Here is a 21,470-nt window from a genome sequence, read left to right as displayed (position 1 = left end):
AAAATGTGTGGCATAACTTTGATTGCACACTGGTATTTTATTGGTTGCATTATTTGGTTGCATATTTTGGGAGAATTATGTTTATAATAAATGTATAATACCGTAAAGTTCCGTGTATAAGACGCACTATTTTTTCGTCGGAAAACGTTGAAAATCGGGGGTGCGTCGTATACACGGGTACAGTCGAATCACGGAAAAAAATCCGCCTATGTACACCCAATTTTATAAGGCCAACTTGGGGCCATGTATGCCCATCGACGTTTGGAAGGTAAGCAATCACTAAAACTTACGGATAAATGAACGATCTTTCAATCTGGACACACACAAAAGCTGCAAATATGAGATAAACTTACATCTGCCTTGTGCAGTAACGATGTATCAATCTGGCCATAGACAACAGCTGTAACAGCACTGCTGTATGCTACCGATGTCAGTCTACCAAGCTACCAACAGCCAACCTAGTAGCTGGAATACGCGATGTACAGGTATCATCACTAAATTACCGATACCGTAAAACTTATCAATGTACTTGTATCAATATGGCCAAAGACAAAAGCTGTAAAATACGGAGTAAGATCGACACTATGTCACCGTAAATATGAACGATGTGTGAAGCATGCATGCATATCCATGTCGTTCGTTTGCTCTTCATTTCACGAGGCCAGCTAAGCATATATAGCATAGCTACACTGTAGCTAGCTAGCTAGCTAGCAAGCCTTTGGCAAAGGCAGCAGCTGCAGAGAGGCTTTTGCAATGGACTCGCGTGCACACAGCAATCGGATCGAAGCGCGCTTGCCCGTTGCGCGCTGTGTGTGCAAGTCCATTGCTCTCTGTGTGCGTGTGCTGAAATTATAGCGAGCTGCCTTTTGCAAAAGGCTAGCATTGTGCATACAAGCATGGTACAAGAGACACACATGTTACTGGTAACAGTGCATGAGTGTAATTACCGTACGCACCGTACGTCTTGCCGTATGATCCCTCTGCTACACTTGTTGATGTTTTTCTTTTTCGTAATGAACCTTCCAGTCTGACATGTGTCAATATGCGAGACACCCTCTGCTATGTATGACAGCAAAGATCGTACTGTACACTCATGAGTACGATATGCATGACACATGTACCACGATTGAAAGGACAAACAATAGCAAGTGAGTACCAAGACAAGTCTCGCATTTTGCGTCTTCCATATTTTGCCGATGTCCGATGAATACCGTTAAAAGTAAATATAAAAGGAAACGAAAAATAGAGCAAATACATGCTGCATTCTAGGGAAATTTTGAGCTGAAATAATATGTATGACACACGCAATATTTGCGTGGAATTTTTTTTTTTTTAATTTTAGGTCCGAAAGTAGGGGTGCGTCTTATACACGGGTGCGTCTTATACACGGAACTTTACGGTATATACTGTTGGAGAATAATGAAGGCAAGAATAAGTGCTGTCAGTACACAATGCATATGTTAGACTCTGGGACTAAGCTGCTACGTCCCAAAGTACCTTGCACTTTTTAGCTCCGTACCGTCATCATTCCTTATCTTCTTTTATAACTGGCTTCCAGCCAACATTTTATCGTAAACTTACTGTCAAGATTTATTTCTGAAATTGTTGTGCCACATATAGGCCTATACAGTGTTTTGACAAGAGTTTGTTTTTCCCAGAGAGTGTTGGTGCACACACATTATTTATTTTCTTAACCCTCAAGTCTACTGGTGGTCTTGCAAAGTTTTACAGCTCTGATGTTGAAAATATGCCATGCTTCTTGATGTACATCCATCTGATTTCTCACAGAAAATCTCACTGCTGAAAAATCTATATTGCTTTTATATTTCAATGTAAGAAAGTGATCACTTGGATGGAGTATTGCTCAAACTGAAACAGATGACATCACAGATGGTCGATTTTGACACTGAGATCTGAGGGAATTGTATATTATGGCATTTTCTTTTTTTGTGAAACTGACTGATACCATATGTCTTTTAATCATGCCTTTCCTTGGAGAAAGTGTTTTCATAGAAACATATTTGATTTAGATTGGTTGGCATCGCTTTCAATTGATATCATCCTACTGCAGTTCAAGTTCGAATATTACAGCTGCTTTCTATCGCGCATTCCTATTATGACAACTTGCTGGAGAATAGACCCCCCTTTTGTGTGTACGTTTATATGCTTTTCACACAGCCGTACATCTTCAACAAGTGCATGAGCATCTCTTGATGACTTATATCTGTCATGAATAACAACTGCATGTAACAGGGGTGCTAAAGCTAGCTGTAGCTAGGTCATGCTATAGAGTATATGATATAATGCTTTCTTTTATTTCCATTAAGGTATGGAAATGATGGTTAAACTGCCAAAGATTTTTGTCAGTAGTTGATATAGCAAGGTCACTGTTTCTATATTTCACATACAGCGGAAGGCTTGTACATACTGAGTTTCAAAAGGAAAGTTTTGAGGGTTAATAGCAGTGTTTGAAGAATATGGCTTTGGCTAGGTTCCTACGTGTACGTCTGAAATACATTTTCATCTGCATAATTAATTTTCATAATGACAAAAATCAACAAATTTAGCAAGAATTGAGACCCATGCCTGTATACAATGTCAATATTATTTCAGGTTTGGGGTTTTGAGAGGATTAAGGACGTGTATGGCGAGGATAAAAGAATGGTCGAATTGAATTGATTTTTATTCACTGTCTTCGTAGATAGGTACCATGACTAATGCAACTTACTTATTGCACATCAGCGATATTTGCACCGAAGCGTACATATGCTTGTTGGTGACTGTAAAACTCAAATAAAGACTCTTGGGCCGTGCGTTCACTTTGAATATTCATTTGCTGAGACTCCCGAATACATCCAAGTCAGGGCAGCAAGCCTTCTCAATGTGTGGTGTCCCCAGAGGTGAAAGTTATTGCCAACTTTAATAGCAGAGTGTGGACACATAAAGTGCTGTCAATCTAAGTCCCCATTTAACCTGTTGAGGATGGTTTAAAGGGACTGTACAGTACTGGTTGAGGTGGAGATTCAGGTTTATAACATTCCAAGTGAGATAATGAGAAACTTCTTATGAAATATGAAAGAGCATGTAATTTTAAGAAGGATTCAGCATTTATTTGATGAAAATTGGTTGTCAAATGGCTGAGATATCCAAAAAAGTGATAATAATAAAAGGCGACAGGCCACGCTTTTTATTAGGATCTCTTTGTTTCACCTTGTTTTTGGATATATCAGCCTTTTCAAAACCGATTTTTATCAAATTAACTTTTGATGCCCCTTAGAATTGCATGCTCTTTGACATCTTATAGAGTGGCTTCTGAATATCTTGCAAAATGTTAAAAGCTAAATCATCACCTCTACCAGAACTCTACACACCCTTTAACTTTGCTGCAACAGGCATTTCCCATAGACGCTTGCCCGAGTATACTCAGGACTTGTCCTCAATGGGTTTAGTACACATTACTTGGCACAGGAATGGTCCTGAAGCACTTAAACGTGTGCCCTTTTCAGATTGTTCATACAAAGAGTCACTGCCAAGATCATACACAAAGTGGCTGAGAAAGACGTAACTGTTAGGATTACCTTCAGCTCAGAGGGAAATTATATGCACAATGTGCATGTGCACTTCCAGAATGCTCCAAAACTTGATGACCATTTCATGCAGGAGTATGGAGTGCTTCAGGAGCAATCCAGAAACTACTAAAGCCCTTTTTACACTTGTGTTTTTTAACCCCGTACTTTCTCTGACCCAGGACTATTGTTAGTCCCTTACCAATTTTTTCAGCTTGTTACATGCGCCAATAAATCCTGTACTAAGCTCTTGTCCTGGGCTTAGGAGAAAACTGACCTTTTTACACTCATATTTCTTAGCCCCGTACTTTCCAAACCACATGAATATTCATGATTAGGCTGTGCACTGTACAAGTACACGCACGCACCGGCAGCACTTGATTACCTCGTTTCTGGTTGGTCAGTGGGGGGTCGGACTTCGTCTCCGTCGCTTAGCCCCGGATTATTTTTTTGTTCTGTTTACACTCGCTTGCTTGGCACCACAATTGCGGTGCTAACCCTGCTATTTTGCAGGGCCAGATAGTACGGGATTATCGGTGGGGCTAGCCCACTTTCGCAAAAACAAGTGTAAACAGAAAGTGGGCTAAGGAAAGTCCAGTACCAACGGAGGGGCTAAGGCCCTCCCTTAGCCCTACCGTTGGTACGGGACTAAGCAAAAATTTGCAAGTGTAAAAACCCTTACGTATCCCTGAGAGGGGCATAACGTCAGATCATTTCAGAGCTTTTATGGGGTATATCAAGGATGGCTTGTTCCACATCACTGTGGATGGTGTGATCAGTGGATATACAGGTTAGGAGTGTGATGTGTCATTAATATGCTAACAATAGGCCTTCATCATCATCTGTCAAGAATGATTTCTGCCCAAATCTCACAGGGGACCAGAGAAATAAACTGATTTATGCTCGATCAAGTCTAAAATAGTTTAAAAGATCAAATAAATCTCAAGAGTGATTCACCATCCATACACATACACACACACTGAGAGTAACGTTAAGGCAGTATTTCAGTAGGCCCTACAGTAAAGTTGAAGCTTCCTTTTTTCTATATTTTCTTCTTCTTTTGACCCATTAAAGGGAATGCAAACCCAAAGAGCAATGTGGATTGAGTAAAAGCATTAACATTAGTAGAACATATCAGTGAAAGTTTGAGGAGAATCCGACAATCGATGCAAAAGTTATGCATTTTTAAAGTTTTGGTGTTGGAATCGCTGGATGAGGAGACTACTAGAAGTTATGACGTATGAGTGGACAACAGTATAAAGAAAATATCAAAGGAATTCCACAAAAATTCACTTTTCTAGCAAGGTGAAAGAGTACTTGACTTACCGCTTTCAGAAAGCAGGGGGAATAAATGCTACCCGTAACATATGTCAGTACCAAGTTGATGGAATGTGTTATTTTCATGAAAAATGAATTTACATTGAATTCCCTTTATATTTTCTCTACATTGCAGTCCACTCATACATCATAACCTCTGGTAGTCTCCTTACCCAGCAGTTCTAACACCAAACTTTAAAAATTCATAACTTTTGCATCGATTGTCCGACTACTCTTGAGTATGCTCAGGCAAGTATCTGTGGGAAATGTATGTCATAGCCGAATCAGCTCATATTCAATGGGTTAATAGACTAGGGTGATGTTTCAGTTAACCAATTAGTAACTAAACCACGCAAAACCACCCATTTTATCAATCCCTAAAACTTTTTTTTTGTTTTTTTGTTTTTTCAAAAAATAAAATGTTGTGAAATGTCTTCATACTTTTTCTTATATCGTTGTACGCATGTGACATCATACACTGTAGAAGTCCTCTCATCCAGCAATGATTATGCACAGATACTTTAAAAATTATCAACTTTTGGATGGATTGTCCGATTTTCCCCAAACCTATCTGATGTGTTCTAATATTTCCCCCCCAAAAATGATGAAAACAAATATATTTATCGAGTCCAATTTGTCCTGAAACAAATATGGGCATGATAATATGACTCAACAAAGGAGAATGTCGGCTAAGACTGCCAAAGACCTTTAATGTTTCATATCTGGGTTAACTTTGCCCACAAGAAAGACATTTCCAATTCCGCCTATGTCTTGATCTAGATCCCGAGGCATCTTGAAATGGTTATTGCTAACACATGTGCATGGATGGGGCAATTTGACTACCATGTAAGCCTTTACAAGGTGAACAGTGCTATGTTGTTCATAATGTTTTGTTCTTGTTTTTTTTTTCTAATACCAACTATGGAACTCCTTTTATCCCATAAAAGATACACTGTACACATATGTTCACTCGTACCAATTAAGTCCTTGATGAACAATAGGTACTCTTGTTTTCATAGTCTTCAAGTACATCACCGTTCCAAAAGCCGGATGATACTTATTTTCGTCAGCAATTTTCTGTAATATAGATACCACCTTCTCTAAAAGGCTCTCCAGATATTACCTTATTCATTTGTACTCTCTGTATTCTCTCCCTATCCCCTTGTCTAATCATTGATTGTTTGTGCATGCAGCACCTTTTCACAAACAATGTTTTTACAAAAGGTAGTATCAACTTGATATAAAATGTGTTTTAGTGTTTTCATGCATAAAGTGATCCTATATACTGTTCCACGCAATGAGTCCATGCCAAGTTTACCAAGGTTATCTGTTATCAGATTCTGTGCTTTTATGAATCCTTTTTGTGCCTCTGGCAAAAAGTTTCATAATAAATAAAGAACACTAACTCCCCCACCCACTCCCCATATCTGCCCTGCGCTCTCCTGCCCACATGATATGTCAGATATGATGAATTCCAGGGGATTTCTCCTTGTCACACACTCTCTTCCTATGCTACAATCACAGGAGAGTTTCAGATTTGCAAGCGAACTTGATGATAATCATGTTTTGTTTTCGTTTTCCAATCAAATAGATGGACCTAGAATCAGATTAATCTCTATTGGACTGATCTCTAGACCCACAACTGGGTTATATAAATTAAATTACTTTCACAAACAATTTCAAGTTCTGCCTCTTCAAAATACTTCAGAATCTTTTCTTTTTACAGTGTGAAATATTCCAGCTTCATTTTATAGCCTCTTCTTTTTCTTGGGCAATCATTTCCACTCATTTGCAATCACTTGCAATCACTTCAGTGAGAGGTATTTGATAGAGGCTTATAACCTGATGCACCTGTGAAAAAAATCTTTTCAGTATGAAACACCTGTGAAAGATCTTTTCAGTGTGAAAGGGGTCTGTGGTGTTCCGTATGATCCCAATTTGCTCCTTTGAAGGCTTATCCCTCAGTACAGTATTACCAGAGAGCTACCCTCTTTGGTATTGCTGTCCTCTTCTACTCTCCTGGATCCATTCACACATTCTGGCCCTCAGCCCCCCTTTGCTCCCCAAATCCTCCAAATCTCACAATCCTCAAGGTATTCCTAGCCCTGTTGTCAAAGAGGGAGGGGTTATGGGTGCACACTGCATGGTGTGAAAATTATATTTTCTGTGCCGATAGAACTGAAAGAAACTATCTCTATCCCCCTGTTCAGACTCAAACCAGTTTATGGCAAAACTCAATAAAGAAACGATGTACAAAGAATCATCGTATAGCTATCCGACTGTTCAGATGCTAATCTCGACCATTTTAGAATGTGTTGAATTGATGAGCAGTTTCCCACTGCGCATGTTGTTATGGTCATAATGTTGCTGCTAGCAAGAGTAGTATTACAATTTGTGTGTGTGTGTCTGAACACCCTGTAAGGTGCCACCACTTCATTTACAATCAGCACTTTTAGAGGGAATATTATATTTCATCGCTCTCAACCATTTTTTTTTCCTTGTGTGTCTTTGAGGGAGGAATTTAGATCATTGTTGTAGTTCATTCATGCATTGAGCTATATTTATATTTGTGTGCTAATGTTGTACAGCACACAATGGCAGCTGAAATGTGCATTTTAGTAATATATTTAGGTGTCCTTCATCACCTTTAATAGTGTGTCACCGGTAATTGCCTGTATTAAATATTATAATATTTCATGCCAGCTATGTATAGTGCGTGCAAATAAACCCTGCTGTACCTGTAAGTCTTTGTTTTACTTCTTAAATAGATACATGTATATTATTATGTTTCCTTGACATCAAATTATATAAATTATGTGTTTTTCATTCACTTTAGTGACTTTACTTCAATTATTTATTCCTGTTTATTTGGCTGTACCCCTGTGTACTCATTTACAAGCAAATTTTTATATTCGACTGCTTTTTTTTTTCTATCTGTACGTACATTTATTCAGTGCACCCTCTATGTGTTCAGTTATTTGATTATTTCATACCTGTATTATGTCAATATACACTATCAGATTTCTCTACATTGCTCTCGCAGTATTGTTTCATATACTGTATACGGCAAATATTTCACAAGGTTTTTATTTTCGCGAATTTCATGAGTCAGGTGCTATTCATGAAATTAAAGACACGCGAAAATATTGACTCTGATCCTGATGTGGATATGATGTACACATGTACACTTCTCCGTTCAGGAGAAGACTCCACGATTGCGAATTTAACCACTCACGAAATCGTCGGGAATTCCCGATTCGTGAAAATTTAGACTCGCGAAATATATGACGTATACAGTACTTGGGTCCTATACTTGCCTTTTTGCTTAGCTATCTGTGCATGGAGCAAATCCATTTATGGGCTTTGCATTTAATGTCTTGTCAAAAAAGACATGGGGCATCTTTTGATGATGTTTAGATTGTTGAAAAACATTTTATTAAATTCCAGTTTGCCTATTTGTTGCTGTCAAAGTGATCTTCTATTGTTTTGTGAGGATTTTCCTGGTATAATGATGCAACATTTATGTATTCAATTTTCTTCTGCATTAGATATACTTTCATCTTACTGTAATTGTAGCTTACCCTCTTTCTCTCCCCGTTCCTCTGTCATAATTTCTCTCTTTCAAACACATACACTCACACAAACTCAGTCAGAAATTGCCCAAAAAAAATCCTTAAACCGCATGTCATATCAATTACATGTATGTGACCGGTAAAGTCAAACACATTATCAAATATTTTCCTCTTGGGTTTTTATTTCTGTACACTGCAGTGATTTGAAACCCTGGCATTCCTACCTTTATCCTTTGTGACATCTCATCTTGCGGTGACAATAATTTCAGCACCAAACTTGGTGCTACTGCAGCGCGGCGGCACTGCTATTTTTCTGTCCCCCTTCCCCCGAAAAAAGCAAATCTCCTAAATCCTTCTGCCATCTCTGTGGCAAAACTCGATCCCATCTCGCCCAAATAGTGTTCATCCCCGATATATCTCGGTTTTCCCCCCTTGCCTAACCCCTTGCTTCACCTGTCCCAGTGTTGATCTTGGAATAGGGACACGAAATCTCCGCCTTGAACATGATTTGATCTGCAGTTCACCACACTAAATCCCCATCCTCACCAAGTGAGAACTATTCAGATAGGGTCTTGCTTTTCCATAACACAAGTCTTCTCTTGCAGCCCACATCATGTGACTTGGAAGTGGAAGGTACATCCCGTGGATCTCAGCATTTTATCTTTGAATATCTGCATGATTGTGGTGGTCCGTCTGTTCTTGGATTTCCAAATGTCATAAGGTTGTTTCAACCTTTCAAGATTGTCCTTCTCCTGATAAATCGTCGTAGTTACCTGTGACCGTGGCAGATGAATGAAATGATATTCACTACTAATATCAAAATTTTGTATAATATAAAAAAATATTGATATTGGTAGTGAATAACATGAATGAACGTGAAGTTGTTGTAACATAATATTAATATGTTACAACAAAGAAAGCAAAAATTATCATTGATCATTGTGAAAGCTATGAATCCTAGTAGATAGCAAAGTAGATACACTGTAATACCATTTTGATGGTTGATCTGAATGTCTTAATGTTTTGATTTCTGATTATTCAGTGCTACGTATTGTTTTTCGGTACTATATCTCTTTTCAACTGGTGTTCAAATATTCACATCGCAGATTTTTTTTTAAATATAATTTTGTTTTGTATTATTTATCATGTTTATATATATATTGTGTGTGTGCACATGTGTGTGTGTGTGTTTGAAATCCAATTTGTTGTACTACTTCAATGAGGAACATAAGATATTTGTTACTTGCCTCTTGGTTTTATAGGAGTATGCTATTCTGGGCTGCTGTCTTCCACTCCTGAAATTTCTTTCAACATTTGGTACAAGATTTATTTTTTTAGTTGTGCTTCAGTTGATGGAGTCCTTAATCGTTTGCGGTGATGCAATGATAACTTCCATGATTGTGGGCTGAATAGGCATATGTGTGTGTAATCTTGTAGATTGGTTTCGTACATTATTATTTACTGAGATCAGTGAGAATATACTGGAATGTCAAATGCTCTACAAAATGTGCACTGTTCTAAATTTGTCAAACTTTCCATATTTTCTTTTGTGTACTCTTAATTTACCTGTCTTCCAATCAACTGCTTGCTTTTCTCCATATTTGCTTGAGTTAATTGCATTTTGCTTTTGTGCACCTTCACTATCATTTTGCACATTCTATATATTTCATTCCTGGCCACCTATATCTCATTACCTTCTGCCAAATCTTTGCTCAGCAAGTACACAGATATGCACATGATGAGTTTGTTGTTCTTTTGTTTTCATTTTCATCAGTTGTGATATACAGGAAAATTGTCACTGTCTTGTTAAAGGAATGGTGCAGTTGATGATCACAAGTCATCTGAAATATCATCTCAAACACACACCCGGATGAAATTAGATTAGAAACAGGGCAGTTGTTCAAATCATCAATTATTTTAAAACATTTTCTCCATCAAAATCAGTTAACAGAGTCAATATTAAGTATTATAAAAGGAAAGTGATGGCCTGTCCATCTGCTTTTGTGATGTTTTGAATTAGCAGCCTACTCTCTAAAAAAAATTGATTGAAAATTTTTACTCTTGAAGGAGTGAATAAAAAAAGAGTGAATTTCGAGTGAAATTGGAGTGAATTTCGAGTGAAAACGTTCATTTTCACTCGTTTTAGAGTGACGTCAGGGATCACTCCAAAATCTTCGAGTGATCCCTGAGGTCACTCCAAAATGAGTGAAAATGAACGTTTTCACTCAAAATTCACTCCAATTTCACTCTAAATTCACTCTTTTTTTATTCACTCCTTCAAGAGTGAATATTTTCACTCAATTTTTTTTAGAGAGTATGAAATGATGGGAGACAATCTGCAAAGTTATCTTTTGGATCGAAAGCTCTACAGATCAAACAGTAGTCATGGGAATAACTTGGCTATAATAACTGTGAGGATGATATTAAAAGAAGATGTGGACCATGCCTGCACAATTCCTTTAAGATTTCCATTCGCATCTCCTTAACTGCAATCTGTGGGATGTGATGCCTAGAGAGTACACTCTGCATCAGTTGTTGGATTTTTATCTGCTAATCTCTGATTACTCTAACAGATGTTCCTCTCTTTGTCTCTCTCTTTCACCTCCCACTACCTCATCATCTCCATCTCCTTTATCTCTCCCTCCTCTTCCTTCTCCTCCTCTTCCTCTTCCTCTTCCTCCCCCTCGTCCTCCTCCTATTCCTCCTCTCCTCCTCCTCTTCTTCCTCTTCCTCTTCCTCTCCCTCGTCGTCGTCCTCCTCCTCCTCCTCCTCCTCCTCCTCCTCCTCCTCCTCCTCCCCCTCTCCTCTTCCTCCTCTTCTTCTTCTTCTTCCTCCTCCTCCTCCTCCTCTCCCCCCTCCATCTCCTCCTTCTCTCACCCCACCAATCCCATTTTACCCCTTCACAGATTTCAGGGAGCGGGGAGTCAACTTCACCCACTGACATGCCAGAGATGCCAGTCACATACTTCACCCCGTATGAGACCGTTACCATGCCAACATCCGAACCTCCTCTTGTGCTGGTGAGTGGGTGTGGTACACGGCCATGGTGACCAAGAGTCATTTTGTTGTCAAGGTGATGTAGGGCTCATCTGGAGATGTTCTGTAATGGTATGCTGTGGAAACCAGTCAGATGTACAGGAGGCTTGAGTAGCTTTAGAGGATGATTTGTATTGGCCTTAGAGACATTTCTTTCTTATCAGGGAAAGCATCTGCTCCAGGATGTCAATGTTAGACTCTTTATTCTCCCATCCTTCTCACCCCCCCCCCCCCCCCCACCCATTGATACTGTCTAATATGGGTAGAGCTTCCCCTGTCCTTTCTCCCTGGAAGGGGTAGGGAGGCAAATGGAGATGATGGACCTTAAGTTTATATGTGACAGGCCGGATGACCCTCGTGGGGTATATGTTACGCCATAGCAGGATTGTTCATATGCTTACAATAAATCTCTTTGCAGATAGGCAAGGAAGTGTTAACACTTGGATCTCTATGCATGGCTGAAATCCTTTGACTTTAATCTAGTGAAGATGGGAATGTAATTGTTGATCGCTGCCAAAGAGTATCAGGATGGGGCAAGTGTGCTTGGATCTCTATGGCTGCGATTACTTGACTTTAATCTACTGAAGATGGGAATGTAATTGTTGAACTCTGTCAAAGAGAATAAGAATGGGATAAATGTGTTTCATGGTAGCAAGGTTGAAATGGTGAAACATTGTATCAACAAGACTTTCTTTCTGCATCGAGAGCAATCTAGATCATGGGTGAGATGCAGTGTAAAACCAAAAAAAAAAAAAAAGAGAAAAGAAACAGGTGCATCAGAAATTCTATATATTGCATCTATGTTTGGCAGTATGTGAATTTAGACAAAAAGTGATTAAACAGCATTTTTTTTAAACCAAGATGATAATGATATTAGTGAGGATTCATAATGAGCCAACTCTTATCTTGTGAGAGGCACAAGGCATAAGGAGATCTTATCTGCACATGCATGATGCTCAAGAAAGATGACACAGAAAGAGTGATAGTCTACGCACACACACAAAAAAAAAGCGCTAATGTTGTGTTGCCTATCTTGAAGGAATGAACAGAAAGAAAGTGGATGAAAAAAGACAGAGAAATGATTGGAAAATTTCACCTTTAGTCATAAACCTCATGAGGTTTTGCCCTTTGGCACATTAATATATACTTATCCCTTTTTCTGTGAGATACATTGTACTAGAATACCTTTAGGGTTCATGCTGGACCTATCATAACCATTTGATGAAAAATTATGTCGTAACTTGTGCCATTATAAGGTACATTCATATCAAAATTACCATAGTTTTAAATACAGTGATAATTTGTTTGTATTGTTCCCATTGGCGAAATACATGTACCACAGTGGCAGATACTGGAGCTATTCGCTGGGTACTGTGCTCATTCATGAAATACTGTGGTATTTCTAGTAGGTATTGCACATGCACATATATCTCCAGTGAGAAAAGACACATAGTTTGTAAAGGTTACATGAGGAAAAACACCACTCTACGAATGGTTGTATTTCGTGACATGATTCTCACTCAAATCTCACATTCCTATAATGCCTGTATTTCAGGCGAAGTTTCAGTTGCCACTGCCAAAACCGTCATATTTTGTGATGGATGTATTTTGTGATGTATTTGCAATCCCTTTCCAATATACCGCAGTATTTCATCGTCAATGTGAATGCAACCCATGAGAGTAGTGTGAACAAAGCCAGTGACCAAGGGAGTTACTCGAACCATTCATACCGCAGGCACTAGAAGAGTGCAGAGCATACAATCTCACATCTGTGCGTGTCATTATATCTCGGGAAGGTTGGGGGGGGGGGGGAGTGGAAGTACATAGTATTACCCAAGGGATGAGTGACAGAAGAGTGTTTCGGTATCTGGACTAGACCCGCTCATGTCGGATGTCAGAAGTTCAAATTTCAGAGCGGCTGGTGGACATGACAAAGTAGTGCTGGAGTATGCCTTTTGTAATATGTACCATCTCCCACATGGTCTCACAAAGTAATACTATACGAAATGGACATGAGAAGACTACTCCAAAACCTGAAACATTTTGCGACTGTAAAACTTCCTTGAATTGGAGCCAGTGACATTAGAATTTGTGATTGAAATGATTTTTCGTGGTTGCTGTTCATGCAGTAAAGAAATAAAGTACCCTGTAGAATAGAAGTTTATAATATACAGATCACAGGGGGAATTCAAAGGTAATGACATCAGTACACGTTGTACCACATATGTGTATATTTGTCATTCAAGTGCATGAAAAAGACAAAATGCTTAAAAATTTGGTTTTTAATTCTAGAGAATGTCATATTCTTTGTGGTAGCTCATAGTACCACTGTGCACAAGATGTAATGAACATGCTTATACTTTTTTTCTTTTTTTTTTTTCACCACAGTATCCCGCCACTATCCAACCACCACTTGTGCAAACAGTCTCAGCTGACAAACCAAGCCCCACCCCAAGCATCATATCTGAGAGACAACCTGAAATCACTGAGGGTGTGACACAGGGTGTTACACAGGGTGTCACACAAGGTGTCACACAAGGTGTCACACAAGGTGTCACACAAGGTGCTGGTACACAAAACATCACACAAGGTGTTACACAAGGTGCTACACAAGGTGCTACACATGGTGCAACACATGGTGCTACACAAGGGGCTACACCAGCTGTCACCCAGAGTGTCACACAGGGCATCCCAAATGTTATCACAGAGGGCGTAACACGTGGTGTTACACAGGGTGTAAAGTCAGGCAATGTCACAAGACCCACACCAGCCCCCACAATAGACATCGCGCTAGGTCTCTCATCCCCAACCCAGTCATCTGGGGGTATGGACACCACAGCACCCCCCATGGTCCCTGTTGTGCAGATTGGGCCCAAAGGGGAACCTGGTCCCAAGGGAGAGCAGGGTCTCCAAGGCAGTCCTGGTCCAAGTGGACCACAGGGCATCTTAGGTGAGAACTCCAGATGTTAATTCTTAACACTCATAGATTTCCAGCAAGAGATGCTTTGGTGAAGGCTAAAATAGGTTATAGAGCAAGGCAAAGATACAGAGGAGGGGGAGAAGGGCTATCTCTAATATATCTAGCAGTATAGGTGAGAGCTCACTTTTCGTCAGTGAATAATGGTCAAGCAGAGATATGTCCAACAGTTGATTTGAGTCATTGATGCATTGGATGAGTCATGGATATTTTTGCGTGACTAATTTTTCGCGCTCGACCAGTTAAGAAGAGTTACACGTGTTTTTCATAACTCCACGGAATCAAGACATCAACTACTGAAACATATGGCAAGCAAAAATATTTGTGTGCTTTTATTTTCACACTAGCTTCTGGTTGTGCAAAATGCATGAAAGTTTGAACACTGCGAAAATTTTCACTTTTACAGTACTTGAAGTAGGTTTATAAGGTCAGTTTGTAGCATGTATACAGCTGTACCCTACATAGTGGCAATGACAGTTCTAATAAGCCGGTCAATGTTCCTTGTAGCAAACTACTGTATGCGCTGTTATTTTCACAAATGAATGAAGAGGTCACAGACATTTTCACAAGATTTTGCAAATTGACACAGAGGCTTTCATAACCACACTAATACCTTAGTGCATGGTGACATTTTGTTGTTAAATTCGGGTCAAACTGTGATTCATGAAGTTCGTGAAAATTAAACCCTCGCAAAAATAACAGCTGATACATTACATCTAGTCAATTAGAAGGTTGGCTGGATTTTTTTTTTCGTCCGTTTGATTTAATGCCACTAATACTTGCAAAATAGTCAGATGTATATTAGCGTCAGCACAATTAAAAATCAAAGTGCTCCAATGTCTTGGAGTGTATCTGTAGTGCTTACTTACCACAAAATATAATCACACTGTGACTGGATAGCTGTCAACAAAGATATAACTGATTGCTTTTTTAGTATAGAAGTCAAGAAGTGGAGTTTTAGGAAGTTAATTTTGCAAATTACTGTGCTTATTAGTTTGTTGCTTGAATGTTTTAGGTCTGATGAGTAGTTATGTGTTTTTTTTTTATATTTTTGTGCAGTAATTCTTACCAGAAACATAGCTTCCTAGGACTTCTTTAGAAATAGTGTATGAAAGATTATATGACCTACTGATACATATTTGGTTTTTTTTTATTGTGTTAAACCAATATCTCATGTGTAGTCCATAGATAAAAGTTTTGTGATTTACCTCGGGCATTTCATACTATGTTGCTTTTGGCCAAAAATTTACTAATCACCTATAACCAAGTATAATTTGTGTTTTGACCTGTCAAGCTTATGTATTGTGCCAGATAATTTACTGTAGTACTAAAGCTAGCTTTGAATGTCTTTAACTGTTTGAGCAAGAAGGACTGAAAAAGCCTTTTCAGATCAAAGAAGGTAAAAATTGTATCGTTGAAGGCAGCATCGTGCCATGTGTTGTTAATTTTGTGTCCCTCCACCCGTCCGTGTATATCTAACACCCCCTGTTTAGGTGAAACTGGACCCCAGGGACCATCGGGACCAGTAGGGCCCCAGGGCCCGAAAGGTGAGTTTGTATTATGTACAGCCTCATGTTATTGTTATTATTTTCACTATCATTATCATTATCATTTTTTTCCCCCATCGGCACATCATTTTCTCTTCTTCTCCGAGGTCATCATCCATATTTTCATTTCATCATCGCATCACTGCCCCCTTCTCGCAATCCTCACACATCCAGAAGTCATTACGGGCTGATTGCAAAACAACATCCATAAATCGCTTACAGATGGTGCAGGTCACAAGAAGCCTCCCTCTCTCTCTTTAATCTTCTAGTGAAGAATAAAACTGAGCATGTCCGTCCAGTATATTTTGGACCATGGACAAAGATCACCCTCTAGCAACCCTGGGTCTTTTTAATACAAACCAATTAAAGAAATTTCCAGTCCCCATGGAAAGATATAAGTCGATGTGAAGTTTTTGACAACCGTCGTTGCTCTCAGCTAAATACATAGGTTCTTGCAAGATATTGCAAATCTCCATAAGGTTTTATACTACAAGGCTTTTTGTATCAAACAAAAATCTGTTCCTATCATCGCAAGCTCAGCCTGTGAATATGATGTGACTGTGAGGAGTCATTTCCCATTCCAAGACAATCAATTACACAAACCTGGAATTCATCATACTTGCATAAAATCCACTCCCCCACCCCCCCCCCAAAAAAAAAAATAACAACAACAACAACTAGGGAGTACAGGGTTGCTGCATTCACCATTGTAGAATTTACCTAAACCAATTCTGAAGAGGCCTAGGATGCATCAGACTAAATTGCAACCATCTCTCAATGACCCCGTTTACAGTGCGGGGCTGGGCCGAGCCGCGGCTGAGCCCAGCCTCATTTGCGAGGCCAGGCCCCGCAATTTTGTCCGTTTACACTGCCGGGCTCGGCCACGCTTTTGATTCAAACCTTTCAATATTTTGTCGTAGTGGCGCTCTTCTTGTAGACAAACCCAATTTGGTATTGTCTGGTTTTCAGACCCTTTGCCAAATGAATTCTGTGGCGACAAAGTCACCGTTCGGGCAAAGGCATTTGCCAAAGGAAAAAATCCTTTGCAGGACAAAACTACCTTAAACTATACTAGTTTTTGACATTGAGGGGGTTAATATCCTGCACAGCAAAGTAGTACAGGTAGAGGGTTTGGAAGCCAGACTAAAATCAGCCGCACATTTGGCCCAGTTTGCGTTTACACTGAGAAAAGGTCGGGCTCGGCTGCGGCTCGGCCGCGGCCGAGACCACCTCCAGAGCGAGGCCAAATGCGAGGCCAATTTAGGCCTCGCATTTGGCCTTTTGCGCGTTTACACTGAAATGAAGGTAGACTCGGCCGCGGCCGAGCCGCGGCCGAGCCTCGCACTGTAAACGGGGTCTAAATGAACAAAGCTGTTGCTTCTGACGATGTTGCTCTGAATTTCAAAGTCTGACGACCTTTGAACTTGCCCTCATCTTTCGAGGCGTCAACAAAAATGTTACTTCTGCAAAGTTTCTGGCATTTATTCTTCTCATGTTTCACACCATTTGCACACAATGCCTCTCTATAGTGACAAAAGCATTCCTGTCAGATAGAATTTAGATTGACTGGATGCCAAATATTGATGTAAGTATTGTGAATGTCATTTTTTTTTTCTGCAGGCAATGTAAATATTTTTGCGACGTAAAATGTCATCCTCCCGCAAAGTATGAGCCATCACCTTTGCCTGACAATTATTTCATTGTTGATTCACAGATGATATGAATTATGAATGCATTCCCCCAAGCATTGGTGGTAGCAGTGTTTTGTGCAGACGACCGACACACAGCCATTTACCTTGTCTGAATTACCCCGAGCATTGTCATCGCATCACCCCTAGAGCTCCACCCTTTAAAAAGGGGCCACGGTGTCTTTGCTTACCCCCTCACAAACTGATGTGCGGTTAAGAGCACTTGTTTCTTGACTTTTAGCATGTCAGTTTCACGCACCATTACATCAAGTTTGCAAAGAATGCATATGTTCATTCAGCCTAATGTTCGTCCCAAATGTCCCCTCCAGCAAATGGAATCATCTATACCTTGAATGAATTGATCACCTCCCCTCCCCCTCACGGGCATGTTCTCTGACTCGCAATTCAGCTTGCATTCCTGTTCTACAAAACAAACAAATACAAAAAGAAATACAATGAAAGGTGTGCTGTAACATTCATATATTCCTCACCATTTGAATATCTATTTGTCTATATTTTTATGGAGTGAAAAAAAGTATTTCATTTAAAAAAAAAGTTGACAGAGTAAAAAATATTTCATCAATAAAAAAGTTGATGATAAAAAAATTATGATGGCAGCTGTTAACAAGTCAACAAATTTTCCCCTTCTGCTGATGCTGGTGACTTAGCAGAACTACGGATACCATGTGATGGATCTATAGGGGCCTATCCCTCATTTATGCATTATGTATTACAGTAAGTCTCAGAGTTGCTCCCCCCCCCCCCCCCCCCCCCCCCCCCCTTGACTACTTGCTCTGCAAAATCTGTTGAAAATTAAAGAAATGCATCTTACCACAGTGGCTTCAAATTGGACTGTTTGTCATTTGTCAGCTTTGGTGATTAACTACTGTATACGCTATATATTTCGCGGGGGTTTTATTTTCGCGAATTTCGCGAGTCGGGAGCTATTCGCGAAATTAACAACACGCGAAAATATTACCTTCCAAAATGAATCCCTTGCCTTGATGATACGAACATTTCAGTGCTAGAATACCATGTCACGGCTTACCGAACAGACCATACTGGCTTTAAGCTTGTTTACGCACGTCCACGTCTACTTACGAATACTGTAGAGAGCCAATCCATTATCGCAAGGGGACCACTCGTCAGAAATCTAGCGCGATGGACTTAACCACTTCAAAAATGTTGAATTCTAACTTACTAGTTCGCAGAGTTTGGCAAGTCTTTTTCATGCAGTGTATAACTAGTATCATTCTTATATGCTAGTAAGTTGAAAATTCACACTTTCTTTGCCACTTCATACTTTCTCTGGTCCCCCAATCGCGAATTTAACCACTCGCGAAAATGTGTGACATCGGCAATTCGCGAAAATTTATGTACGCGAAAATTATAGCGTATACAGTATTCTGTGTGATTTTGATCTTATTTTTAATGAAATGCATAACACTAACCTGCAGCAAAGTATAATCCAGTTAGAATTACAGCTAATCTCCCCGACATGTAGCAGTAGACACGGTTAACTGCAAAAGTACTTATCTACATTTTGTTTTTTACAGTGGCACTTTTAGTTTGTTCTTATTGTCCTAACATTAGCATGTCTTAAATTTGCCCATCTCATATTTTATCCAAACCAGCAGAAAGATTAACCATTTTTTTTCTCTCTCTCTTCAATCAGGCATTCATGAACTGTATTCAACCAACTGTCATCTCCACTTTGTATCATTGCTCCTGAACTTTTTGGGACTTTTTTTTTTGTAATATCATTCATCTTTTTTGATGTTTTCATATCTGCTCCTGCATTTTTATTATCATCACTTTCATCCATTCATACCTTTCTTTGCAGAATCTTGACATTTGTAAGAAACATCTATTCTTGCTGTGTAGTTCATTTTTGAAAAGGAAAGGTTGCAAACAGATTGTTGCCATAGTTACCATTTACCTGTATTCTTACAGTTGTATGCATATTTTTCGATAGGGATCAGCACATGTTTCTTCAGTCATGACAAATTATCAAAGTGTTCTCTTCTGTACTTTGATGGTTGAAAATGAAAATAATGCTTGTGAGTTGTACATTGTCATTATAGCATCCGTCATGCTCGGTATTGATAATTCACAGTTGCATCGTCTCCATATTAGAATGCTGATATTGCATCCTCAGAGCTTTTCACAGCAAAAGAATGCAGTGTTTTGTGGGAATTGTCACTGTTGACTTTATTGCAGCTATGATGCAGAGTTTGAATCCCGCTGCATGATGTATGGTACCCTGGGTAAATTAAGAAGGGCATATGATGTGACCCTGGGAATAATTTCTAGTCAGTAATGACAGGAACATGGTTTTATAGGTGTCAGTTAAAATGTCATGGACTGTCCAGCCAATGGGAATTATGACACCGCCATTATAGAACAAAATATGGATGATAAATGATATTAAATGATAAATTGTCATTCCACAGGTGATGCAGGTGATGCTGGACCAGTTGGTCCAGTGGGTCAGGAGGGACTTCCAGGGGTTGCTGGCCCACCTGGCGACCCGGGGGTCAAAGGTGAACAGGGTGATGCAGGAGAAGATGGACAGAAGGGAGAACCGGTAAAACATGTTTTTTTGTTTTAAATGCTTGTAAGTCTTCTTTTTTTTTTTGTCTTCTTGAAAGCAATCTAAATGTAAGGTTGTCAACTTTTAACATTTTTTTTTTAAAGGGGAGGGATATTGAAGTAGATTCATGAGGAAATATTACAGGTTACTTTCAATATTAACAAATAAGAGATGTAAAATGACTTAATCAGTTGGTAGCTTTTGTCAAAATGAACTGGCCAAGAAAGAGGTCATCAACATGGAAAGATGACACAGAATAAGGAGCTGAAAGTTCCTATGGTAATATTTGCTAAAATAATGTTAAGTACAGCAATATACAGTATCCTTGTTAATATGATTTCATTTAAGGCAAACAAAGATACAAGTTACACAGAATAAACAACACTTTTTTTAGAATCTTCCATGAATTTCGAGTAAAGTGGATTCTTTCACAAAATGTTGACACTGTTTGATTGTATATTTTACATTTAGTTACATTCTTTCATAGAAAACCACCAGAGAGTTTTTGATCTATTTTGACAATCACACATGTAGTTGTACTTATGATTTTGTGCTATATTTTTTTGCTGGAAATGAAATTTCATTGAATTAAAATAAATGAAGTCAGTTAGCTTACAGTGAGACAAAGATCTCATGTGAGAGCTAGTATTCAGAGGACACCTTTTCATTGTCTTTTATCAAATGATTGCACACATCGCTCATACACATGCACAGATGAAAATAATAATAATAATAATAATGGAAATTCTCCCTAGAAGTGTACAAGCTACTTATTACCATTTATTTCATTTCATTTATACAGGATGGCCCCTCAGTAATCTAGTATTGTTTTTTAAAGGGCCCTGTAAATGAATACGTAGTAGATAGCAATCATAACGATAAACATAACTCAATACATCAGACAAAGCGAAATATTATTTGTTGAAAATAAAAAAATGAGACTAAAAAAAACAGTTTGCATCGGGAATTGAAAGAAAAAAAAACTTAATAAAAAACTGAGTTTACAAAAGATGCCTAATTATCTAAATATCAAAATATAAGAATATTGAAATATCGAAATATTGAAATTTAAAAATATCAAAATTTTGAAATTTCTGAATATCTTAACATGTAAATATCTAAATATCTGAACATCTAAACATCTTATATCTAAATATCTAAATGTCCAAATATC

General features: G+C 38.8%; 1 protein-coding gene across 1 annotated transcript in view; it reads left to right on the top strand.

Annotated features, from left to right (window-relative positions):
• The window catches only part of LOC139738962 (uncharacterized), a 212,129-nt gene that overhangs the window by 148,732 nt on the left and 41,927 nt on the right, over positions 1-21,470 (top strand). The window contains exons 5-8 of the mRNA XM_071649580.1: positions 11,362-11,475; positions 13,880-14,441; positions 15,962-16,015; positions 20,157-20,290. Coding sequence (XP_071505681.1) covers positions 11,362-11,475; positions 13,880-14,441; positions 15,962-16,015; positions 20,157-20,290 — 864 coding nt within the window. The remainder of the gene's footprint in view (positions 1-11,361; positions 11,476-13,879; positions 14,442-15,961; positions 16,016-20,156; positions 20,291-21,470) is intronic.

This window comes from Diadema antillarum, unplaced genomic scaffold (assembly GCF_040938485.1).
Source record: "Diadema antillarum isolate AM-2024a unplaced genomic scaffold, OU_Dant_1.0 seq00000776_RagTag, whole genome shotgun sequence".
NCBI classification, from domain to species: domain Eukaryota; kingdom Metazoa; phylum Echinodermata; class Echinoidea; order Diadematoida; family Diadematidae; genus Diadema; species Diadema antillarum.
The sequence above is the reverse complement of the archived record's forward strand: the minus strand, read 5'-3'. Positions and strand labels throughout refer to the sequence as shown.